This window comes from Catharus ustulatus, chromosome 1 (genome assembly GCF_009819885.2).
Source record: "Catharus ustulatus isolate bCatUst1 chromosome 1, bCatUst1.pri.v2, whole genome shotgun sequence".
NCBI classification, from domain to species: Eukaryota; Metazoa; Chordata; class Aves; order Passeriformes; family Turdidae; genus Catharus; species Catharus ustulatus.
The window spans coordinates 120,226,861-120,251,202 of NC_046221.1; the positions used below are offsets into that span (position 1 = coordinate 120,226,861).

Here is a 24,342-nt window from a genome sequence, read left to right on the forward strand (position 1 = left end):
GACAGCAAAAGGCAATTCTTAGCAGCCAGCACAAACCCATCCTGTGTCATCAGCTTGGAGCATTCCCTGGTGCCTTATTTGTGCTAGTTGATTCTCTGGATCTTGCTAAAGGTAATGACTGCAGAAGCGCTGTGCACCTATTTTTTGGCAAGCATCTCTCCTTTAGGAGTCAGGTGTGCAAAACAATTCTCATTTAGCTATTTTTGGTCACATCAGTACCTGTCCATTAACTTCTGGCTATGCAGCTTCACTTGAAGTTGCTATGTTTAGATGACTTTATTGATGTGTGAAATAGAGTGAAAAGTGAAAAGCACGTCAGCATGGAGGAATAAAGGTCATCAATTTACTGGATCACAAAGAATAAGAATGCTCAGTAGTTTAATACTAGAAAACTAATGCAGATGAGTCATCCTCACACTGAAACTACAGACAGCTGGGTCGTGAGAGTGTTTTTCTGTTCTCTTTTCTTTCTTGTAATAAGAACAATGTATCATTGTCTATCACATATTCTCCAAATTACAGAAGTGTTTTGCACACCTGCCATTTAACCTTTCAGCATTCTGCACATCACCTGGCTCCTGTATGTCAGCACAAGTATTTAACATATATAGAAAAAATGTTTTGAAAAGCAAAACATACTTAGAAGGTTAGAAAAGTGAACACACTTCTCTAATTCACAAAATGTTAAAGTAGGTTTTTGGGGGTTTTTTCTCTCCTTTCTAATTGGGGAGGGTTGAAGGGGCCTCATTGAAGAAGGCTCCTTGCATGGAAACAGAAGTGATTTTTCAACGTGAGAAGATGTGGAGTACTTCATTAGATGTTTGTCCTGAGGAATTATAGCAAGATTGGCCCATTGTGAACTGGATTTTTACTGCTTCATCTGTCTTTGTTTTCTCCTCTTATTTTATCTTCATTTTATTTTGTGTGTCATGGTGGAAAAACATTATTTTGTGAGTATTCTTTTCTACAAGTAACACCTGCTTCCTACAGCCAATAAAGACTTAGCTGACTTCCAGGATACGGATCATTTGATAGACCATAGATCATTTGGATTATTTTTCTTTTAAATTAATCAGATCTCTGGCCCCAAGAATCTATCAAAGCTAATAATATGCCACAGCTGTGCATATATTAAAACAGGCAATCTTCTGATTGCTCCACTACCTCTTTCAAATAAGGTTTTACGAGCTCAGGAAGGAGCTGAAATGTGAGGGAACCACACATAACTTATCTGCAATAGGAGTGGTCTTTTTGAAATAAATATAAACTAACATGTTACTGTAATAAATGCATCATCTATTTTTTCCCCTAGTATAATGGAGCAATGCTGTAATGCCAGAAAATTGGAAGTGAAGTGCTATGCAAAAACAGGCACGGAAAGGCCAGAGCACTACTGTTTGTAGCCTTGAGAAATAATGTATCTGGGGTTAAAACAGTAGAGTGTAGTTCTTTAGGGAGTAGGCACAGGTGTCTCTGTCTCATGTGCATTCCCTTCTCTATTGCAAGCTGAAGAGTCACCAGCAACTCTTTGGTCCTACAGCATCTCCTCCTTTCACTATCAGTCTATGTTGCTTTGTACCTAGATCTTTTGTCTGTACGAGGGGGTCCACACCTGGAAATATAGAAGGAGTGCTCTTCTCTCAGAAATTGCTGCAGTACCAGATGAAATAAAGCTCACCTCAGGGTTAAATTAGAAAAAAAAAAAAAAAAAGAAAAAGAAAAAAGAAAAAGCGATAGATCCTCTAACTTCATCCTCTCAGAAAAAGATGAAGTCAGAACACTAGCTTTTTTGAGAAAAAAAATGAAATGCTGAGCTGCCCAGTGCTGGTGACGGTAAGCCTGGCTAGAGGACAGAAAAAAAAAAAAAAAAAAAAAAAAAAAAGTTGTTTTTCTAAGCCTCAGCAGTATTCTGACAAAGTCAACTTATTACTGGAGCTATGCTACAGCTTTCTGTAACAGAGTTTTCTGTATGATGACTTCTAGTACAATTTACCTTGTCAAACCTCATTGTTCCCAGTTTTTCTCCTCAGCATTTACTGGATTTCTCTGAAAAGAGGACAGAAATGTGACCAAGGCAGATCTTCTCACAAGAGATGCTGTGTGAGCAGATGTGTTATATCCACCTTGTATCCACAATGCTGAATTGTCAAAACTTTGGACTCTTGGTAGAAAATTGTTGGGTTAGACATACTTTTCAGCTTGTAGAAAAGATGCAAACAATAGCAAGTGAATGTTGGCAAAGACCTGGCAGCCCTCTATACAGCTGGGACAAAAAAATCTATTAATAATCCACCTGGAGCCTTAGTCCTTATATTTAGTGTGTCTCTATCCTGAGACAGGGCTGCAGCTCATGTGCTGTTTTCACCGGCACTGCAAGGATTATCAGCAGGCCATCTGTTCAACCAGTGAGCAAAAACATGTGATTGGCAGGTACCACTGACCTGAGACAGACATCTCTATTTGGTGCTGCCTGCAGAGTATAACTGTGTGCGAGTTCCTTCTTCTTTCAAGTTGTAACTGGAATACATTCACTCTGAGGTGATAAAAAGTGTCTCATGGCTGTTACACTTGTTTTTTCTGGCGTGTTCAACCTCTCTGTGCCTGTCTTTCTCCTTTGCAATTTACTAAAACCTACAAAGTTGTAAGTCTAATCTCTAAGCTGGCACATGCTGAAGGGATGAGACACTGCAGATATCTGAGGGCAGATAATCCTGTTTGTCTCCAGATCAGTGGAGACTGCAGGAAGAACTGGCAAGCTGCAAGAGGCCTGGATATTTGTCCATCAGTGTAAGGACAAGCACTCTTTATGTTGTTGTCATTCAGCCCGATGTCTGGGATTTGGTTTAGTTTCATCATTAAATATAAGTGGTGCTTTTCCAAGAAAGGTCATTGTAAAATTTGATTCAGGAACAGCCTTTTTATTTCTCGATGTGGAGGCAAGTTGTGCTCTACTTCAGGACTCACAGCTACCATGCAGACAACTGTCAGGCAAAGGAGAACCTCCAAAATGAAGATGAAGCAGATATTAAAGCTGCACAATGGATTTTCAAGGTAAGAAAAAAATGCAAGATTAGTTATCCAAAAGTCCTGTAGGAGGGGGTTAAATGGTGTATTCGGAAAAGAGGATAAAGAAAATATTAATGTCATGAATAACAGCCATAGGTTGTTTATCACCAAGACATCACTATTCATGTAGTTTTCCTTTTTCCTGAGCCTCATCCTCTGCCCTCTGTTCCTCAGCATGTTGCAACCACGGTGACAGAGGAGGTGGTGATCTGCCTTCCCACTAAGTGTCTGCTGTCAGAGAATGTAATAAACACATCCTTTTAACAAAAATTACTCGTGTTTTCTGAAGCTAATCTGTTGCTGAAAGGGTGAGGGAAAATATGTTGCTTCATAGTGTTTAGACCCTGAAGAGTTGTGCAGTTTTTACTGATACTATGTCAGATTGTTTTATTGATAATGGACTAAAGATGATATGCCAAAGAAATCAAAATGCATAATACTGCAAAGAAATCAAACTGTATAATACTGAAGTCTACTAGGGAGTTACAGTAAATCCCCTTTAGTGAACCTGTAGAGTATTCCTTAATTAAAAACTACAGTCATGTATCTTCTAGATTTTGTCAAAAACCTGAAAGCTGCCTGAGGGGTGAACTAATATTATTTATTTATTTATGCATACTCCTGTGCAGCACAGCAAGAGAGACAAGTGCAAGAAATTGTATCTTATTAAAGCTTTGGGACAAATGTGGTGCACCATTGTGCAAGATAGGGAAAATAATGTGATGGCAAAGTCCTGCACTCCTGGAACCACAAAGGTTGTCTTTTTTCACGCTTAAAGCCAGCACAGAGAGGGACTAAGGTGTCCAGTTGAGTTTCTTGGCAGGGTCGGTGAAAGCTAAGACAGGAGAAGATGCCATTCCCAATTCCACATCTGCCTTACAAAGATCCAAGTTAAAGCTGTAATTGATCTCTCCATCCCATTTTCTTAGCCAAATTATATCCATTTCTAAGAGACCATTTCATTTGAATTATAGGAATGCACTCATCAGAAATTCTAAATTACTTTCATTACTTTTGCTGAGAGGAAAATCTCAGCCTGGTTTGCTGCTGTCTGAAAACTGTTTCTGATAATGAACAAAGTACACTCTGTTCAGAGTTTCATGTCATTCTGTCCTTTTTTCTGTCCATTTGGCACATGAGCCTGGGGACTTCTTGACCCTCTGAAGGCAAAAGGGGTTTTGTCATAGGCCCAATGGCTCCTGAAGTTAACCATTGACAGTCCTAGTTTCTGAAACACAGATACTGAGTTCTTCATATCTCATATCCCCAGTCCTTTCTCATTTAGCCATCCTTTAATTCACTCCAGTTGAATTGTTCCCTTCAGCTGGCTGATTGCTTTTGGGGATATTGCCTGAATTTCTAGTTTCTTGCTGAGTCTCTGAGAACATGGTGCACAGGACAGAGTCAGCGACCTCACAGAGGATAACTTATTTCTCTATTCTGCAAAGAATTTAGCTGTAGAAGGACATAAATGCCACTGGAAGGCTCAGAGCCAGCTGCTGTCCACAGTTCCTTTAACAGCACTGCTGGCAACTTCTCTTCTCCTGCTTGCTATCTGTCCCATTTACTTTGTTTAGTGCTTTTGTTTCTAAATGCTGCAGCTCTACTGGTGTGGCTCTCATCCCTGGTAGCAGAGACAGCCTGCAGGGACTGCTCAGGAGATGCTCTGTAACCACTTCCTGAGCTCAGCTGAGTTGAAATCGCTGTGATGTGGTAGCTCGGGTATGAGGCTACATTCTCTGGGGGAGCATGTCTTCAAAACTTCATAAACTGTATCAGCAAATGATCCTTTCACATATGTAATGTAAGCAATGTTGCTGGTAGCTAATGAGTTTACAAGGATTGTGTTAGTGATAGGAAGTTAGACTCACCCATCTAGAAGTGTGTACAGCCCTAAGACTGGGGAACTAAAACTGCAGGCTTTACTTTACATGGGAAGGAAATGCCTTTCTCTTTTACAGATAGGGAACCATGGCACAAAGGGTTTACATTATTTCCTAGTAGTATTTAGGAAAATCACTTGAAGTTTTTAAGGTTCAAAACCAGTTTGTCACATACACTTCCAGAATAGAGCAGATCATGTTAAAACTTTTGTGGATTGTTTTTTTTAATAATTCCTAGTGGCATTTAAGTGTACAGAAAGTTCAGATTTTTGGTGAAACATTTCTATATGTGCCACCGATTGCTATAGAGAGATTATGTTCTTAGACCTGTAATTTGTGTGACTGACAGGGTCCTTGATCAGTCTGATTCCAGTCCTCATTAATTCCCATATTCCCTTCCACTTTAGATGAGATTTTGGATTTGATGCTTCTCAGTGTGACCAGTGGCTGCTTCTGAGAGCAAGTTGGCATCTAATTCAACATGCCAAAGAGTAAAAAATCCAAAATATCAAATAAATTTTTCAATTAAAGAAACTCAACAAACCAGGAAAAAAACCCTAAATATTTTAACAGAACACGAATAAGGTTTATTTATTCTTGAATATGCTTTCAAAGAGAAACTGAATTACAAGAGAAATGCTTTTGGAAAGTGGTAGGCAGAGCTTAAAGGCCTTTTAAATTCTCTCCATGACATTTAAATTAACTCAATGAGTTGTTTGTTTCTATCTCCATTTGCATTGCTTAAAAAGCCTTTCTCTCTGGCATGTTTGTGTCTTGATTTATAGAAGTGTTAAAGAGCAGAAGTGAATAAACTGCTTTTTACCACTGTCAACACAAAGATACAAAGATTTTCTTAACCCAGAGCTAACACATTCATGTGTGCTCCCAAGGAGCTTTTTGCAAGTAAACACAATAAAACACCCCATTAAAACATTAGGGAGATAGTGCAAGTTTTAAATATATCACAGTTTTTTCCTCTATGGTCAAAATTTAGCCAAAGTCCTGTTCCACAGAGCTCATTGTTATCTTTTGTTCAGAAGAGAGTGAGAATGTTCCCCAGAGAGCTGCCACATTTTTTCATGTCAAGATTACACCTGGATAGAACCTGTTTCACTTCTATACCATAATTGTGATTTCTAAGCATACATTCTCCAGATTTGGTTGGGTTTATATGAATAATACACCTACAAACAGCAAATGACAGGGCAAGTGCACATAGGAAAGCAGTGTCAGGGCTCTGAGAGCATTAATGAGGGCATAAATTCATGACCCTGACCAGCCTCCGCTGGAGCCTCCACCTTCCCTCATGGACCCAGCAGCTCTGTTTAAGTTTAGCCCACAGGTTTTGTTCCCTTGAGCTGAGCCTGAAGGAGTGATGGTCTCCAGTTAAGTGACAGCCATGTATGGAGCATCCCACCCTGGGCTGACTTCCTGGCTTGACCTTGGCTGTCACCTGTCAGTGTGGGCTTGCCTGGTGGCTGTGGGATCTGATCGTAAATCTGAGCTGAGGAGTTGACTTCCACCTTGCTGTTATGATCTGGATCTTTCTTGAATTTGTCTCTATGTTCAGTTTGCCTTGCTCAAGTGGTGGGAGTGGGATGTGGGATCCATTTGCTTCCAGCTCACCTTCTCTGAGAGAGCAGCCCTGTTCTTGCTAGGAATTGAAGCAGAATACTTTCCAGCTTCTGCTGACATTTGCCTCACCTGTAAGCACTTTCTTTCCTCCACAGGGCTTGGAGCAGAGAGGTGGGGAAAAGCATAATGTTTAGTGAAAAGATATGTGCCAGGGAGATGCAGAGAGCAAGTATTAATCCTTCTTCAACAATAACCTGGAGGCTGAGGCACCGTGATACCTGCTTATACCAGCGTGGCTTTTCTGCTTGCCAAGTCCTATTAATTTAAATTCTGTGGGGGGACCAGACAGAAATGGAAATGGCCTCGAGCATGCTGTGGGAAGGAGCAGCCCCAGGGAAGTATGGCATCCTTTATCCTTTGTCTAGCTGATCACAGCTCTGCAGGAATCCTTTGGGCCTAGAGATGTCCAACATTATTCTATGAACTGCTTGTAACATGAAGATCACTCATGACCGTGCAAAGCTCGCCTAAATTATTTGGCAACTGCTGTGAATCATAATTTTTTTGATAAAATAGTAATCCATTCACAAACAATTCCAGAAAGGTCAAAAATGATAAAAGTTGTTGTTTGCAAGGGAAGGCATGCCAGTTGAATAATTGCATTGCTTTTACACTCCAGTGTCTTCAGCTGATGAGTGCTGTCAGTCATTAAATGCTTTTACTCTTAACAGTGCCTCTGAAGTCAGATGTTGTCTTTATCTTTTATAAGAGTAGGAAAAGTCCTGGTATTAGTAAATATACTCACCATTTTCAGTCAATATAATTCCCACCAAGTATCAGGAGTGTTTATTTGGTGCAGCATATTTTTCATACTTACTCATGGTAGCATTTGTGTGTCTGAAAGCTTGTGATTGTCAGAGGGTGTTGAGAATAAACCAAGCAGTAGCTTATACCAAGAACACACTTCTGTTCTTTTGAACAGGGCTTGTACATAGTTAAACAGGCTGAAACATAATTTCACAGTCACATATTATCTCTTATGTTTGAGATGGGCAGGGGATGCAAACTGTATGTCTAGGGATTGAACCACTTTCAAATGCAGCCAGCATTCTTTGTCTATGCCAAAATAGTTGTTCTTACATGGCAGATGTAAATTTTGACACGTTTGATGCTCCTTTTTATTCAGGAGCAAGATTTCAAAGGCAGACGGAATTCTGGGAGAGATATAGGAGTATTATGTGGCATTTTGGACCACCAAGTTATGAGCAACTAGTCATACTGACTACTTCTTTGATGATAGAGTATACTGTTTGATAGGAAAAGAGTGGGTATTTTGCCAAATAGTTATAGATTAAGATAATAAAGTAAAATCATATCCACTTTTCAAGGTAGGCAAAGTTATTTCTAGGACAAACTGGAGAGCATTATCTCTCTGTGATGTTCTCTGGTGGTTAATTTTGTTTTCTGGACATGTATCCTTTGTAACAATAATATATCCTTTCCCTGAAGTGCTTTCACTAGTTAAGAAAGGGCTACTCCTGCACATTTTTACAGACTCTATCAACCCTTATGAGACCTGCAGTGTTGTCTTGGTTTCAGCTGGGATGAATTTAATTTTCTTCCAAGTAGCTGGAACAGAGCTGTGTCTTGGATTCAGAGTGACAATATTAGTGTTAGCATTTCTAACAAAGTGAAGTTTTAGATGTTGCTAAGCTCTCTTTACCTTAGGTCTAGGACTTTTCTGTTTGCCATGTTCTGTTGGTGAGTGAGTGCGCAAAAACTGGGAGGGAGCAGGGCCAGGAGAACTGACCCGAAGTGGCCAAAGGGCCATTCCATACCATAGGGTATCATGCCCAGTATATAAACTGGGAACAGTTGGCCAGAAGAGGCCGGTTCAGCTCTGTGGGTACTGCTGGGAGCAGTGGAGGAGCACTGTGTGCTGTGAATGGGGCACCCTTTAGCAGACCTAACCTTGAAAGACATGCAGTGAGCCTGGCTTGGCTTTTGTCAGTGGATGGGACTCATTTTCACCACTTACTGGCTACCCCAGCACAGTCTTGCAGAGATCTTTCATGTTGGGTTTGGCGTTTTCTTCCCACAATTCCTCCAGGTGTCTGTAGTATACTGGTCTGCTCCAGGCAGCTCAAACCATTAAATATAGCTCTTTTTAAAACATTATCTTTTAATCTTTAGCATTATGCATGAAAGTAAGAAAATATGAATGTGGCTTTCTGTCTGTTCTATCAGACATAAAACTATGTGGTCTTTTATTGTGGCAGTGGTAGGACAGATTGCCTAGAGAGGTTTTGAAGTCTCCATCCTCAGAGGAATCCAAACCCTACTCAGCACAGATCTAGGAAGCCTGAGGAGCAGGAATCAGAATGAGACAATATGCAGAGGCCCCCTTCTAATCTCAACTATTCTGTGAAACAAAGAGCTCTTCATAGAGTCTTTCTTTTTAAGATGTTCTGTAATTACATGGCATAATAATATTTTTAATTCATAAATTCTTTTTGCATCCAGAAACACTTTTCAGAGAATAGCTGGCTGTAATGCTCAGCATTGTCTATGAGCCAATAATAGCTGCATAGACAGCAATCAGAGGGCATTCTTCTGTAAAAGTTGTCAAAATAATAATGTACTACACATTAATGGGTGGATTACATGCATATTAATGGTGTGCAAATTTTCTAGTCCTCTTAGATAATTTGTACTAATTTGCAAAAATGTGTTTTTCTGATTTAGTGATTTACATATTTTACTATTGAAATAGTCCTAAAGCTTCATTTTCACATATGCACCTTTGAAATGGGCAAAATGCAGATTCTTGGGCTGATTAAGATGTTACTGTCAGAAAGAATTTCATTAATATGAAAATAAAAAGGCAAACTGCTTTTACACTAGTTCTGGAAGTTTTTCAGCAAAACAATTCTAGACTGACCTGAATTACAGATTGTTTTTATTAATTTACAATGACCTTCTTTAAATGGAACAAAATGTCATGCTGATTAATAAATAACCGACTCAGCCTAAATCTAAATGAACACATTTGAATTATGGGTAACTTCAGATTTACAAATACATTAGTTTACTATATCCTTTCACCAGCAAGAATTAACAATTTAGAAAAAGGACACTGGGAAAAGCAGCATTTCTCTTGAAGACCACAGAAACCTTCTTAAAAAGGCGTCTAATTTGGGTGCCTTGGAGTCAGAAGGAATTTACTCTATGATATACCTCTCATAATCAAGCTTGATGAAAGTAAATGACTTTCAGTAAAATATAAAAATTATTAAAATTAAAATTATGTACCTTTGTGCATCAGAAGCCTACCATAATGCGATTGGTGTTGCTCTGACTTGCAGTTCAGCCTCAGTGCCATGATGTGTTAGAGATCACCTGAGTATAGCATTCCCATTGTACTCTGACTTATTTCCAATACACCTTATTTCTAATTGAAAGATTAATTGGTGTATGGGCTTTTTTCAGCTCATATTTCTCAGGGAGTTCTGAGTGCCAGAGGAGTCCTGAAGTACCAGATTTGCAAATCCTTCCACTGCAAGACACCAGGAGAATGGTGTGGGGTGCAGTATCATGGTAATCAGGGGGCTGGAACAGTTCTCCTACAAAGACAAGCTAAGAGAGTTGAGGTTGTCCTTCCTGGAGAAAAAAGCGTTCCAGGGACATCTTAGTGCTGACTTCCAGTACCTAAAAGGGGCACACAGGAAAGGTGGAGAGGGACCTTTTACAAGGGCATGGACTGACAGGATGAGGGAAAATGGCCTGAAACTGAAAGAGAGTAGGTTTAGATTAGATATGAAGAAGAAATTCTTGACTGTGAGAGTAGTGAGGCTTTGGAACAGGTTGCCTAGAGAGGTGTGGGTGCCCCATCTCTGGAGGTGTTCAAGGTCAGGCTGGATGGAGGTGTCCCTGTTCATAGAGTGTGGGAGGTTGGAAATAGATGATTTTTAAGGTCTCTTCCAATTCATTCTGTGATCTAAGATTGTCAAAGGCAGTTCAGGGTGGGAGTTGGAAAGTGTCATCTGAAATTTGCTGCTAGGATCAGCCTAAATATCCTTGCCTGCTGTTTAAATTCATTACTCTTTGCTATATATACTGTGAGCATGAAGAGTAATTTACTCCTTGTCCTTGCCTGTTTGTATACAATGCATGCTACCCGAGATGCATTTCCCAAGACTGGTGCAAAGACACAAAAATCATGATTTCCACACATGCATTTACACGGTAATTTCTTTTCACAAAATTTTCAAAGACTCTGCAAAAAATAATGTTTATTTCAAGCCTTGTAATACTTACTCAGTCCTACATTTGCTGGCCCCTTCTGTGCAATAACAGGACAGGTTTTTACTCCCATTTATTTGCATCTTTACATAAAGCAGCTTCAACCAGTCAAAAAAGAGATGCAAAAAGAGATCAGAATCCTATCACAAATATCTCACATTCAAAGCCCAGCTCCATGTTGCTAGCTGACAGCTAGGTGCATCCTTCTTAGAAGGTCAAAGCCAAAGCCATGCCAAGCCAGGAAATGCAAAGAAGAGACCATAACTCTTCTCCCAGAAACCACATGGGGGTTGAAAACACGTTTTTTATGTACAATGCAAGTAACTGTATATTTCTTCACAAACATTAAAATTTAAAAGTGAGACAAGCAGAACATAATTTTTCCATCAGACTCATCCAAAATATGGGCTAAGGGGTAACACTTGGGAAATGGCAAGGCTCTGTGAGCAGGTGGACTGGTTAAGCCTGGCTTACAGCAGTGTGTGCCTGCTTACTGACAGCTCTGGATGTCTCAGCTGGCTTGGCCCTGTCCTAATGCTGATTCCAAAACTTTTAGGAAATTAGATGTTGAGATCTTTAACTTAACAGATATTTATTCTAGCACCTTATGTGGTTGGAAATGGCTCAGGAGGCCTATTGCCTTCAGTATTATACTTTTAGTGTTATTCTCAAAATAAATCTAATCTAAAATACCATATCAACTGTTAAAGGTAAGAACAGGCTAAAATAAATCAGGAGCTGTCAGGAGCTGCCCAGTGATGCCTGCCAAGCAGCAGCTGATTGTCTCACAAAATGTCACATCATTTTTTCTGGATCACTGTAGAAAGCACTTAATTACTCTCACAAGAAGGATGAAATTATTTACAGGAGCCTCAGGAGCCTAGAGATGTCAGGTCTATGCTGAAGAACTCACACAGAAAAAGATTTCGGCTCAAATTTGTTTTGTTATTTATTCTCTTCCAGTTGTGAACACGGCTTAATTTCAGGAAGTAGCTGTGATTTTTCCTGTGACATTTTGTGGGATTTACTTTAGGACTAAATAAAGAAAAAAACAGTTCTCACTGTTCTGTTCACTTCACTGTTTCATTTGAGAATAATCAAGTTAAGAGCAAAAACAGTGGGTCAGGCTTAGACCCAAACAGAATAAATTCTTTGTTCTTGATCTGTATAACAATTTATTATGAGAGATAGACTATAAGATTATAAGATTATAATATTTTAAAGTATTAATCTTCATGCATTGCAGTGCTTTGTTTTGTCAAATCCATGCTGTTTTCTTTTTATTACCAAACCAGTTTGTTCAAACACAGATACTTCTGAGACAGCTGTCCTTGCTAGTGCTGTAGTTTAGTATCCCAGATGAGCTTTGACACCAACACTGTGTGCCTTTTGGTACTTGGAACTCATGCTCAGATTCGCAGAAGTGCTTAGACTGTACTGGAGAGGCTGCTGAGTTGCTCCTCTCTGACCCCCTGTCCCATTTTTTCATTTGCAAATTCTTGCTTCGTTTACTGATTTACATTACCCAGAATTCTGCATGGTAATGCATAGGGCATCTATAACATTTATATTAAAATATGAGCTCTAAGTAAGAGGGATAAACAGTATTTCTCAGTTTACATCCAGATCTTCTGAATGGTTTGACATGGAATAGTTTTCCAGTCATAAGACTGACAAAGTGAGTCACAGCCCTTAAAAGCCAAGGACATTTCTTCCAACTAGCATAACCTAATGTTCACTGAAATGTTTGATTCTGAAGATGGTTGCTATTTTGATGACAGACAAGTCGTTCTCGCTGCACTGCATTTATTCTGTTCATACAGACTGTGCAGATAAGTGCATGTGCTTCATTTCAGTACAAGAATACTGTCTTATTGAATAATTTACCTGGAAAATAGTGGTATGCTCTGGTTATAAAATTGTTTCAGACTCATAAAAGAACTATGCTCTCTCATTTATCCCTCTGGGTTCTAAACAGGCACACTTTAAACAGGTTCTTACCAACCTCTCCAAATCATCAGGAAAAATAAGTTAAAAGTGTTGCGGAACAGAGGAAGAGTTTAGGCTATTGCAGACATGACAATTTCAGTCCCACTTTGTCTTTTCTGTGTTTGGTCAGGAGGTAAGTTTGAAACGAACTGCAGGAAGAAGGTTGGGCAAGGTGTTTTGTCTGCCCAGGAGGAGAACATGGTCTTTCAAAGCAGTAGTGTAAGAGAGGGAAACAAGCCTCAAGTGTGGCCTTGTTAGTGAGTTGATTCAAACAGTGATGCACAAAGATGGGAAACAAAATGAGAAATGTCCAAAATTCTGTCCATCTGGAGTGCTGTTCTCCCTCTCTCAGGACAAGTCTTGAATCCAAAGCAAAATGCAGTGCAGGGAAATATGATAGACAGCCCTGGAGTGCCCAGAGGAAAAGCCCAGCCTGCGGAATGCAGAGTCAGTCTCTGTGTACATGAAACAGGAGAAATGTTTGGTTTCACAGGAATACATGAAGTGCCTCCCCGAAAAGCTCGGTAACTCTGAGATGGATCTTTGTTGGGGTTTTTTGTTGTTGTTTTTATCAGCTTGTTTGTTGGGTTTTTGTTTATTTGGAGTTTTTTGTTTGCTTCTTTATTTCTTTGTCTACTTGAGATCCTCTGTCTTTAACCTGTGACTTGATATCTGTGGCATCAAGGGAGACCTGGGAGCTGGTACCATTTGTTATGCTGCTTCAAGCCTAAAGCAAGCATTACATTCAGCGTCTCTCTAATCTAGGCAGATACTCCTCTAGGGGCAAAATCACAGAAGGCATCTCTGAAATAAATGTTAGTAAGAGTTTGTTCAAGGAAACTCCAGGCCTTTCTACTCATTTCCACAGGGATACTCCCTTTTACATAACACAGATAATCTGACCTCTTTTTTAAAGAGTATTTGTTTGGTACCACTTATAAATCAGTACACCGGGATAGATAACACCTGAAGTTTTCCTTTTCAAAATATGCTCACACCTTCTCCTCACTATCATTCTTATCAAATCAGCTCCTTTTCCTCTCATCATCATTCATATGTCTTTTTAAGATGTTGGATAAATACTCCTGGTAACCAGCTCAATCTAGTTTTCAATGTGACAAATACAGAGTTTTCTCTTCATGTGGCACCAACCTGCAACATTCTCATTGATACTGTCCTTTAACCTCATACTCTTCAGCAGTCTCTCATTGCCTGCTCTTTATTCTTTTGTTCTTCTCTTTCAAAGGAATTATAGTGTATTTCTCCTTTCATGTTCTCCATTACCAGTCCTTCAAGTGAATTATATTTTCTCCCATCAGGCTTTTAACGTGGTTGCATAATTTTCCGATTGATCCATATTTTATAAGGTCCAAAACCTGATGAAAATTAATGGCAGAATCACGGTGTCTTCCTCAGAAATCTTGTCAAGCTGGAATGTTACTGTGCAGCCACATTGTGCATCTAGGCTTTCAGACTCACTTTGAACTACTCAAAGGTTCTGAAACCTCGATCTGTTCAGGAACACTGGTTGCAAATTGCCCCGTTAATCTTCTTGTCTGAATCAGCTCTGGAACATAACTACAAACTGCTCTATAAGACCTAAAAATTGCATTCATGGAAGTTTTGATTTCTTCTTTAATTTAACTGTATTTATTACTTTGCAAGCATGTGTGGTAAGGATCCTGTGTAAGAATTAGGTTATATGTGACCCAGAATATCAGAGATACTTCTGTAGGTCATGGTTGGATAGATACCTCTTGAGTGACAGTGATACTGTGAAGATATTTTAACTTTTCCTATCATGAAAAACAAGACAGAGATTGTTCTCCAATCGATCATTTAATTTCCATATGAGCAGAGAAGAGGAGCCCTATTAGTTCAAGGAGGAATAGTGCTTTGGCATGAATCCTTGAATGCTGTGGTTCCCCATTCAAATAGTAGGTGCACAGTGACACCTTCTGGAAGCTTGTAATGAGCGTCCCTAAGTCACTTCCTCCATCGTCTGGAAACTCCCCATTTTTGTATGTAGAAGCGATTTTTTTTCTGATCAACATTTTTACCAGGGATTTACTACAGGGTCTATCATGTCGCTGGCACATACATTAACAGAACATGGTCGTGATGGAAGAGATTTTGCTTTTTAAATCGAACCTGACCTGTAAGGATTTTCAGTGATTCCAAATAATTCAAAGGTTTATGGGGGAAAAAAGTAGACAGAATTAGAGATGTATGCTAACCTCATGGTTTAAAACAAAATGTAGTTGGCATTATATTTTTAATTACTTAATTTCATACATCAAGTGGGAGGATCAGAGAATATAGTGAAGATTCCATTTGCCAAACATGACAAATTAAATGAATGAGTTTCTTAGAGGATTTGCACTTCAGCAAAGATTTCATTTTTGTGTGTGTCACGCTGCAGTTTCTAATTAGACCTTCTCTGCCCAAGCCACCACTTTCCTGTGTAGTCTGTAAATCTACCATAAACTCTGCATCATCAAGGATTTTAAGCACATGAGTTGGGCCACAGAGCACAGTCCTAGGGCTCACAAACCCCACAGAGCCTGCACCCATCAGCTGGACTGGGCCAGAATGGGGAGTAGAACCATCACTGAGCTGACTGACATTCTGAAACCCAGCGTTCAGTGCTACTGCTGGAGAACATATCTCAAATATTGAATTCCATCTCAAATGTTATTTCTCTTTAAGTTTCCTCTGCCTTAGAAGTAATAAAGATGTAATATGTAGGAGTGGAAAAGAAACAGAGTTGTGAGTGGAGACAGCGGAGGCTTCCTGCAGCTTTGGAGCAGACACTGACTGATATAAATACTGAAGTGAAGGTTTTGTCAGAACATACATATGGGACTGGACAACCCTGAGAAAACACATCACCCTAGAAAATGACCTTACAGTGATGAAATAATTATCAAAGCACTAAGCAGAGCCACCACCTGCAAAAAAATTCTGCCTGCACTGAGATCTAAATCAAGTCTAACCATTCTGATAACATTTCAAGCCTTAATGTAATGCAATCACAGGTTTTAGCATCAGATCTTGAGGAAACCTAATGCTCCAGCAAAAGGCTAAGAGGCACCCTGTGACTGCATGAATGACATGTCAGTGGGACTTCCACACTTTAGCTTACACAATATAAATTCTACTGATTAATTAATACACCGCTATCAATGTTGATGAAAAATTAAATACTAATAGGCATCCCTGCATGTAAGAAAACTTAGTGCTCTGTGGGACCATGCTACTCTATGCTTGGTCTTACACGTTTGGAGACACCAGTTTATTCTTCCTCCCATCAACACTGAACCTATATTTCCTACTTGAAAGCAACTGCTGATAGATCCATGAAGAAAAGTGGCTTATGCCTATAAGAAACTGATGTTGAAATAATACAAGTATTTAAAAGTTCTGCAAAGCTGCTTCCCATAATATCACTGGTATTATGTTCATTCAAAAGAGGGTTATTTAAATGCATCTTTTGTTGTTTTTTTCTTTTTACATTTTCAGTTTTTATTAAGGGGTAAGAGAAAGCAAATACTACAATACTGCTTTGATACACAAAGAAAATTGAAGTTCAGCTGAAGTTCCTGGAAACTCATTCTCCTGAAAATATCGCCTTTCCCAGAAAAGCCTATCAGTCTTCAAAATTACTTGTAACAAGTGCACCCTAATGTCAATGAAAAACGTTTAAAAATGGCTTCTTAATCTCTGTTTGAATTGCTCCCTAATTCACTATGAATCAGCTCCATTCAATGGTCTAGAAATTCTCTTTTTAACAATTTAAGGGAGAAAAAAACACTGAAATAGACTAGAACACAAAATCTGCCATACAAATGTGTATGACATCTCCTTGGGCAGGGAGCAGAAGTTCAGGTATGACACCAGCAATCAGCCCTCACATCTTAAAGACAAACAGGCCCCAAAAGAACTGCTATATGCATTATGTCACCCATTGATGTGTGATTGCAAGAATGCTGAATGCAATGTTACTAAAATACAGATATATGTTCTGTATTATCTTTCTTCTCACCTGTTCTGAACAGTGAGAACAAATTAAAAAGAAAAAATAAAAAGTTGCCATACAAGTTTTCACTAAAAAATAAAATAAAATAAAATAAATAAAAATAATAAAAGATTTCTCCATTTCCACAAAGGCAAAAAGTGTTAGAAAAAAGTGTTAACTGGACAAGTTTGCAGAAGGAAGGAGGGTGGAGTCTATGAAACATCCAAAGGGACAATATTAAATAGCAAAGGTACCCTCCTATAAAGCCATTACTGATTTAAAATAAAAGAAAACTACTCTATGCTGGATAGAATTTCTTCCTAAAAGTTTTATCAAGAGCTTATGAGTCTAATGTGAAATATTCAGGAAAGTCAAGTAAAGGGTGAAGATGGGTTTTCCAATGCCTGATATACTGGTAAATAATATCAATACTGAAACCAGATCTCCTGATTTATTTTTTACCTTGTATGTTACAGAAAAAATGTGCTACTATGTAGGATAATTATATTAAATACACAACTCACACATAAGCTCTCAATTTTCCATAACTTGTTTTTTTTGAAACAGAAATATGTGCAAGGTCAAATATACTCCCATGCATTGCTAGATTGACATTTTACTTTCTCTCTGTCCCAGTGAAGTTGCATTAACCTGAACAAAGTAGAGCAGTAGAGGGGACCAAGAGTAAGGTCACAGAGACACATGCAGAGCAAGCTACTCTGATGACGGAGGGAATTTTCTTTCATCCATGAGAAATGTGCACTCACATCGCTTTCGAGAGAGAAAGGGTTCCAGTCTGTGTCTCTCAGCTCTCTCAACTCTAAGCTCCATTTCATCAAAGTCCAAGCCCTTGTTTATGCAGTTCTGTCTCATGCATCTGGACATCAGCCTGTATCCGTCATTCAGGGAGAAAGGATGAGAAGATGACTACGTTAACAATTTTGTGAGGACTTCATGCCTCCACACCATTCAGCTGTTTCAGGATGTGGTTGTGTACACATGCAGTGATGCAGTGGTACCTGTCTACAGAGCGAGACAGAGTTGTCTACAAACCTCAATCACTGGAGGATAGCTTAGGTGGCTTTGTTTATCTAACACCATTTATGTTAGGAAGCATAAATACCATATTTTTATACAATACTGCCCACCATCACCACGCGTCATGAATTTTGAAAAAAAATATATAACCTTCTTTATTAATAAGATGTTAGCTAGAACCATAGAATGGTTTGGGTTGGAAGGTACCTTAAAGACTATCTCATTCCAAACCCCCTGCCATAGGCAAGAATAGATCATGGCTTTTCTGAGACAAATGGAAAGGATGATGGAGCAAGAACCTACCTTCTAAGGGGGTTAAATGCTCTGCCAGCATTTTAAACCTGAACTTGATCAAGCTAAGATTTAGGATGCCACCTGGGACCGTAGCTTAGAGAGGTCTTAGGGGAGTCACATTTACTAGCTGAATTCAAAGGCCAGTGGTGTTACCAAGTGTTTTGAGCTTGGTCTTAAGCCACATAAAAAACCACCTCTGTACACTTATAGAGATTTTGTTTCCTTTTCTCTGCCAAGGAGTGAAGCAGTGTCATTTAATCCTACTTGTCAACCCCATAATATCTCCAGGTCCTGTCTGGACCTTGGGAATTGTAGTTTGGCACAGAAATCTGTTCAACGTCTGTTCTATGTTTTCTGCTATAACCAAAAGGGCAGAGGTTTGCAGAAGGGCTGCTTGCCACCAGGCAGGAGGAATACTGAGTGGGGTTGTGGGTGGGAATCAACCTTTCTAATTTTTCTGCTCTCCTGGGAACATTGTCCAGTTTCTGCTGTAGTTCACCTCTCCAAACAGACCTAGGGGAACTCTCTGCTGCTAAGCAACCACAAGCTCTCCTTCTGTGTAGGAATGGCAGCTTTCCCCGCTGGTTTCAGCTCTAACAAACACCTTCCCTGGTATCAATGGCACCACAGCCATGTTCTCCCACTGCTGCAGCAATGCCTTTGGCCTTCTTGGGCAGCACCATCACTGAGGGAAGGGCTTTCTTCACACTGCGTAGACTTCAGTTCCTCTCTGTCTCTTTGATGTCTGGTCGTAGGCCAGAAATAAGGACAATATTTTGAGATGGGCTAAACCTTGATGGGATAATGAAGTCCCAAACAAAAACAGGTAGAAATCATTGCTAGATGAAAGGGAAGCAGAGTGGTGATTTTTGTCTGCTCCTGCTCAGGGCCCATGCTCCATCAAGGTGGCTCCTTCTCTGCAGGACAATGGCACTCTGCAAGGAAGGGCAAGGTCCCGCTACCCTGATGCCCACAGATCAGGGCGGGCTCGCCGAACTACCCGGCCGCGGCGGGAGGCGGCGGGGCAGGATCAGGACCCTGGACAGGTCCGGGCGGCAATGGCTCTATTCCGGCCCCGTAGCTCCGTCCGACATCTGCGGCTTTTCGGGCGGGGATCTTTTGGGGGCCGCTCTTTGGGTGTAGGTTGTAAGTGGCCAAATTCGTACTCGTGCTCCTCTGGCACTATGGCCAGCCCCGAACCCCAATGGGCACTGGCTGGGTACAAGAGCTGTCCTCGAGCCCTCACCTGAAGAACCGCCTTAGAAAAGTTAAGAGGAATGTACGGGGGGGCAAAGTGAGATGCGAGGACAGCAAGGTGCGGGTTCACGACTGCCACTACTCCAACCCTCATCTTAGCACTGTGGGGTGTGCTGGGCCCCCGCCTGCCCCCTCGGTGATGCTCACTTTGTGTTTCTCTCTCTTTCTTCTCTTTCTCTTCCCGCCCCGTCCCTCCGCTCCCACACTGCCCCCGCTCGCCGCAGACTCCGAGGCCTGCCAGGCCCCTCGCCTCGCTGTCAGCTCTGCTCTACAGCCCCTTCCTGCGGCCGCAGCTCCCTGCCCGCCGGCCTTGCCCGCGCTTCGTCTCGGCGCCCCGTCGAGACGCCCCGGAGCCCCGCTTCTGTCCCGCGGGCTTGGCGGCGCTGCTGGCCGGGAGCGGGGCGCCCGCCCGCTGCCCGCTCGCCGCCCTGCTGCGGGGCCGCTGGGCTGAGCCTCGGCCGGCCCCCGCCCCGGCCCCGCCGCCGCCCAGCCGCCTCCCCCCGGAGCGCCGGAGATGCCCGGCGTGCCACGGAGCCGCGCCGCCGCAGCCCCGCGCTGCCCCAGAGCCTGCCGGCGCCGTGAGTACCGCTCCCGGGGCCGCGTCCACCCCTTCCTTCTCCTCCTACTTCCCGCACCAGGGAAGCCGCTGTCCGCCCACGTGCCCTCAGCCGGCACCGGCGTGGGAGTCTCGGAGCGCAGGGCGAGCTCCGCGGCAAAGCCCCCGGGCGCCGCAGCGAAGCCCGCTGGTTCCATTCGCCGTCCCCAGCGCCCCCGGGTCCGCTGGCTCCAGCAAGGCGGCTCCTGCGGCCGCGCTGCTCCGCACCCGGGAGCAGCGCGGGCGGGAAGGGAACAGCCCCGACGGCAACCGAGTGCCCAGCTCCGGGAACCGGGAACGCGCAGAGCGTTCACGCACCGGATCAGTCTTGGTTTCACGGGAAGACAGTGTCGGTTTGCCCGGGAGCGGCGGAGGTACTAGCAAGCCGCAGTCGTCCCGTTAACCCTTGTCCCGGCAGACGGCTGCCCGGGGGGTGGAGGCGGTGGATCCTTATCGGTGAGAGAATCCCCTAAACGCGGCGATGTTCCTAAGGGCGGCTCTGAGGAGCAGGGTGAGCGCCCAGCGCGGCGGCCCCGGCATACGCCTTGCACAGAACCGCGCTGCGCGGCTGCCGCAGCCGTGTCACACCTGCCCCGCTGAGCGGGAGAGCGAGCCCGGGAGAGCCGCTGGAAGACAGCAGGCGGCTAGGGGAGGGAAGACGTGTATCTTAACACGCAGTTACTTAACATGCGAGCATGTTCCAGCGCCGGGCTGGCAAGCCCGGCTCTCCTCTAAGGCATCTGTGCACACTGAAGCACCAGCACCGAGCCCCACGGCGGCACCGCCGCCTCTCCAAGCCCTTCCCACTCCCTCCCATCAGCGCGCACACACACACACACACACACACACACTCACACACTATCACACACGCACACATACTCCCCACTCACACGCTCTCACGCCGGTCTCTCCGGCATTTCTCCCTGCGGCGCCTGTCCCATGGCTCCCCCCGCGCCCTCCCCTGTCCGCCGCCGCGGTGCGGGCACTGCTGCGTTTAATCCCGTTGCAAATCGGCCCTGAGCCTCGCCAGGGGCGAGCCGGCGCCAGCCCACCCCGTCGGGCCGTGCCGGGGCGGGGAGCTCGGGCTGCCGGCCTCGCTGCCTCCGGCTCCGGCAGCGGCGAGCGAACCCACCCGCGGCCGCACCGTGAGCCGAGCCCGCGGGGGCCGGGCGCATGCGTGGGGCTGGCGAGCCGCCGTTCCCGGTCGCCCAGCCCGCCGGCACTGGAGGGGAAGCGTGCGAGGACGCCCGGCCGGGCCCCGCCGCCGACACCGTAAGTAGCGCTGGGTCCCGCTCGGCAGCAGCCGGGCACCGCATCCCGCGCTCCGGGCAGCCGCGACCCCCGTGCCGCAGCGGGAGCCGCCCCGGGTGCAGCGGGACGGGACGGGACGAGACGGGACGGGACGGGACGGGCGGCGCTGCCGGCGGTGGCCCCCGCGACCGGGGCGGGACAGCGGCTGTGGCCGCCCTCCCCGGGAGGAGCGGCAGGGACTCGGCGCCAAAGGCGTTTCCCCCGGTCTCCCGGAGGGTCGGGAGCGGCAAGCCGGGAGCGCCCGGCGCTCGCGCTCTCACCGCCACGTCGCTCGCCAGAGGCTCCCAGCGCAGAGCCCGGTAGCACCTGGCTGACCTCGGCTCCGGGAGCGGGGTCAGGCTCCCTCCCTGGGACGGGATCGCACCCCGGGCCGCGCCACCTCCCTGGCCCCAGCGCAGGGAACACCACCATGCGCTCAGGGGCCCTTCTGCCTCGTCTCACGAGTGCGGCCCAAGATGAGGCAGCATCCGTGCCCCCGCCCCACCCTGATAGGGTCCCGCGGGGCGGCTGTCCTAGGAGCCCGGGGCTCTCCTGCAAGTTAGAGAGATGAGAAGCAACAGGCGAGTGCTTCCGTAGAGAGTCTTCCAGTACCAGCCTGCTTCATCAAGCATCCTTAGAGGAGAGAAAGCTCTTCCTGGGCTCTGTCATTAGGTAATGTCAGTGGGTAAGAAAAAGCATGTAACGAAAATTGGACACAAATACAGAAAGTGAAATAAGATTATCCTTGTACACTCCAGTAAGAACCTGCAGTAATTTAATAGCAGTGTAATTTACTTGATGTAACTGTTCCATTATTTCATTTTTTGCCGTTGGAAAATGTAAAATGAAAACTTTTCATATGGCACTTGTCGCTATGACGTAATGACAAGGAGTCTCCTTGTACCTCTGTTGCACAAACAGAATATCAGCATCAAATCCAGCGCTCTGCAGAGCTATAGCTGTGGAGGTAGCTACACCACTGCTGTATTACAGGACCAGAAGCAGTAAACACCAGCCCGACTAAATGGAACACCGGAATCATTATCCATTAGGAGATTCCTAGTTGTGGTTCCTAAAATTAGGAATGTCACATTAAAATTAGAAGTGTCTCTTTAAACTCAGAGCCAACTGAATGTAACACTAGCACTATGTTTTATAAAATGTTCGAAAGTGAGAGAACAGTTACTTTACTTCCTCTTTAATGTTTTATCTGCTCCTCACATCAATACTTACTTTGATATCTTTACTCTGGGTCCCAAATACTTGCTGATGGAAGCATCACCTAAGCTGTTATACACCTCTCCACCCCTCGCTTAGAACAGTGACCATATTTCAGTGAGTAGTGATGTCTGAGGACAGAGCTTAAAGTAGAGGAAGGAATTTTCAGGCTGTAGGGTGCCTGTGTCTCTTGGAGCTCAGGTCAAATGTTGATGAACTTGAACCATATAAGCAACAGAAATTCACCCCATTTTTTGTCACTAAGAAAAGTGACAAAGGAGATAGCAAGTCTTGGAAATACTCGGGAGATCTCCTGGCATTCAGAAGTAAGAGCATTCTTAGCTAGAGGTCCATTACTCCTCGCTTGCTGTTCTCAAAACTTGCCAAAGCCAGCTGAAGCAAAGAAGCTCAGAAAGTGTCATGGCCAAAGTGAATGCGTGCTAAGCCAAATTCTGACCTTTCTTCAGTATTAAATTGGCTTTGGTACTCCTCCTGGCTGACACTGCCGGCTGGCACTACAGCCGAGCTCACCAGGCAGAGGGTTGCTATCACAGTGCCCTGCCCTGCAGAGCAGCCAGATGCCACCGTAGTACAATCCGAAGTGAATCGCGACAATCGGAATCAATAGGAAACAGTGTGTGAATCACCGCTTAATGCACTCCAGGATGAGTCATCCCGATTCAAACCAGCTTTCAGACCAGTACAATGTCAGTCAGCTTCTCACACAGTTCAATGTGAGTCAGATCTCAGCGCCGAGTACAATGTGAAATGAGTCACTGACTAATACAGCGCCATGTGCCTGCAGTACCCGGTGCGAGTTGTCAGAGCTTCTGTGTGATATGAGTCACTTCATAGTACAGTAAAACGGGCTTTTTGGAGGCCATTCATAATTAAGCACATTGCAACCAAGCACTCGGGAGGAGATAATGGGAGTGAGCAGAGTAAACTGCTACAGGCACCAGTTTCACTGCATAGTAGAGAGGTTTGTAAAATATTAGGATGAATGATTTTTTAAATGTTATTGTTTCTTAAAATGAGCTGCATAAAAATAACTAGAAGCAGGTAGTTTCTCTGACATCAGAGCCAGCAAAAGCAGGGTTGAAGCAGTGGTAAAAATCTTAGCACTGGAGAAGTCTGTGGGGTTTTATGTTGGTTTTTCTTCCAAGAGAGCTGATCAGTCAGTGTGACTGACATACAGCCACTGAGGCCGACCCCAGCTGCCACAGAAGACAAGGCAAGGGATTCTGACAGCTTGTGCTGTACAGAGGAGAAGATCCTGATACTGATTTAACTTAATTGCAGTTTGCAGTGACCTAGTTTGTGAAGGACTCAGCATGGGATGAAGTTATAGCCATATTTACATTCATACTGCTCCACTGTCATAGCATCCATATAATCAGCTGGACAGAAACAACAGGTTGCTTTTGTTGCTCTTTCTATGCAACTGGTTAAGAATTTTTTCATGTCTTTCCCTTATTACAGGAGAAATAATGACTGTGACCCTGTTAATTATATGTTAGAGTAATATTTTCAATGAAGTCTCTTGTAATAAATTCAAAACTAAAGAAATTCTTTATCCCAAGGAGATATAGTGCATCTCTCTAAAACAAACAAACAAAACCAAACAAAACCCCACAAAAATCCCATTGAAGCCCCAAGTAACTAGGTTTCTAACAGGAAAGTCAGATTTTACTCAGAGAAAGACTTTAGTGCAGGAAGTTTTTGCAGAGAGTGGCCTCATGTGGTGGCCAACTGGGCAGAACTGAATACTAAAGAAAAATCAGCAGAAGACATCTAAGGCATTAGTAGAAAAATAC

General features: G+C 43.4%; 1 protein-coding gene across 4 annotated transcripts in view; it reads left to right on the plus strand.

Annotated features, from left to right (window-relative positions):
• Nucleotides 1-2,900: 2,900 nt before the first annotated feature.
• RGS20 (regulator of G protein signaling 20) overlaps nucleotides 2,901-24,342 on the plus strand; it is a 34,848-nt gene continuing 13,406 nt past the window's right edge. Inside the window, exon 1 of one of the 4 annotated variants that reach the window (XM_033078000.1) lies at nucleotides 2,901-3,051. In XM_033078000.1, the coding sequence (XP_032933891.1) occupies nucleotides 2,929-3,051 (123 nt within the window). In that variant the 5' untranslated portion in view covers nucleotides 2,901-2,928. Of the gene's footprint in view, nucleotides 3,052-19,933; nucleotides 20,001-20,368; nucleotides 20,474-21,190; nucleotides 21,290-24,342 lie in introns of those variants that run through there. The other 3 variants (XM_033078026.1, XM_033078017.1, XM_033078010.1) reach the window with 3 other exon arrangements.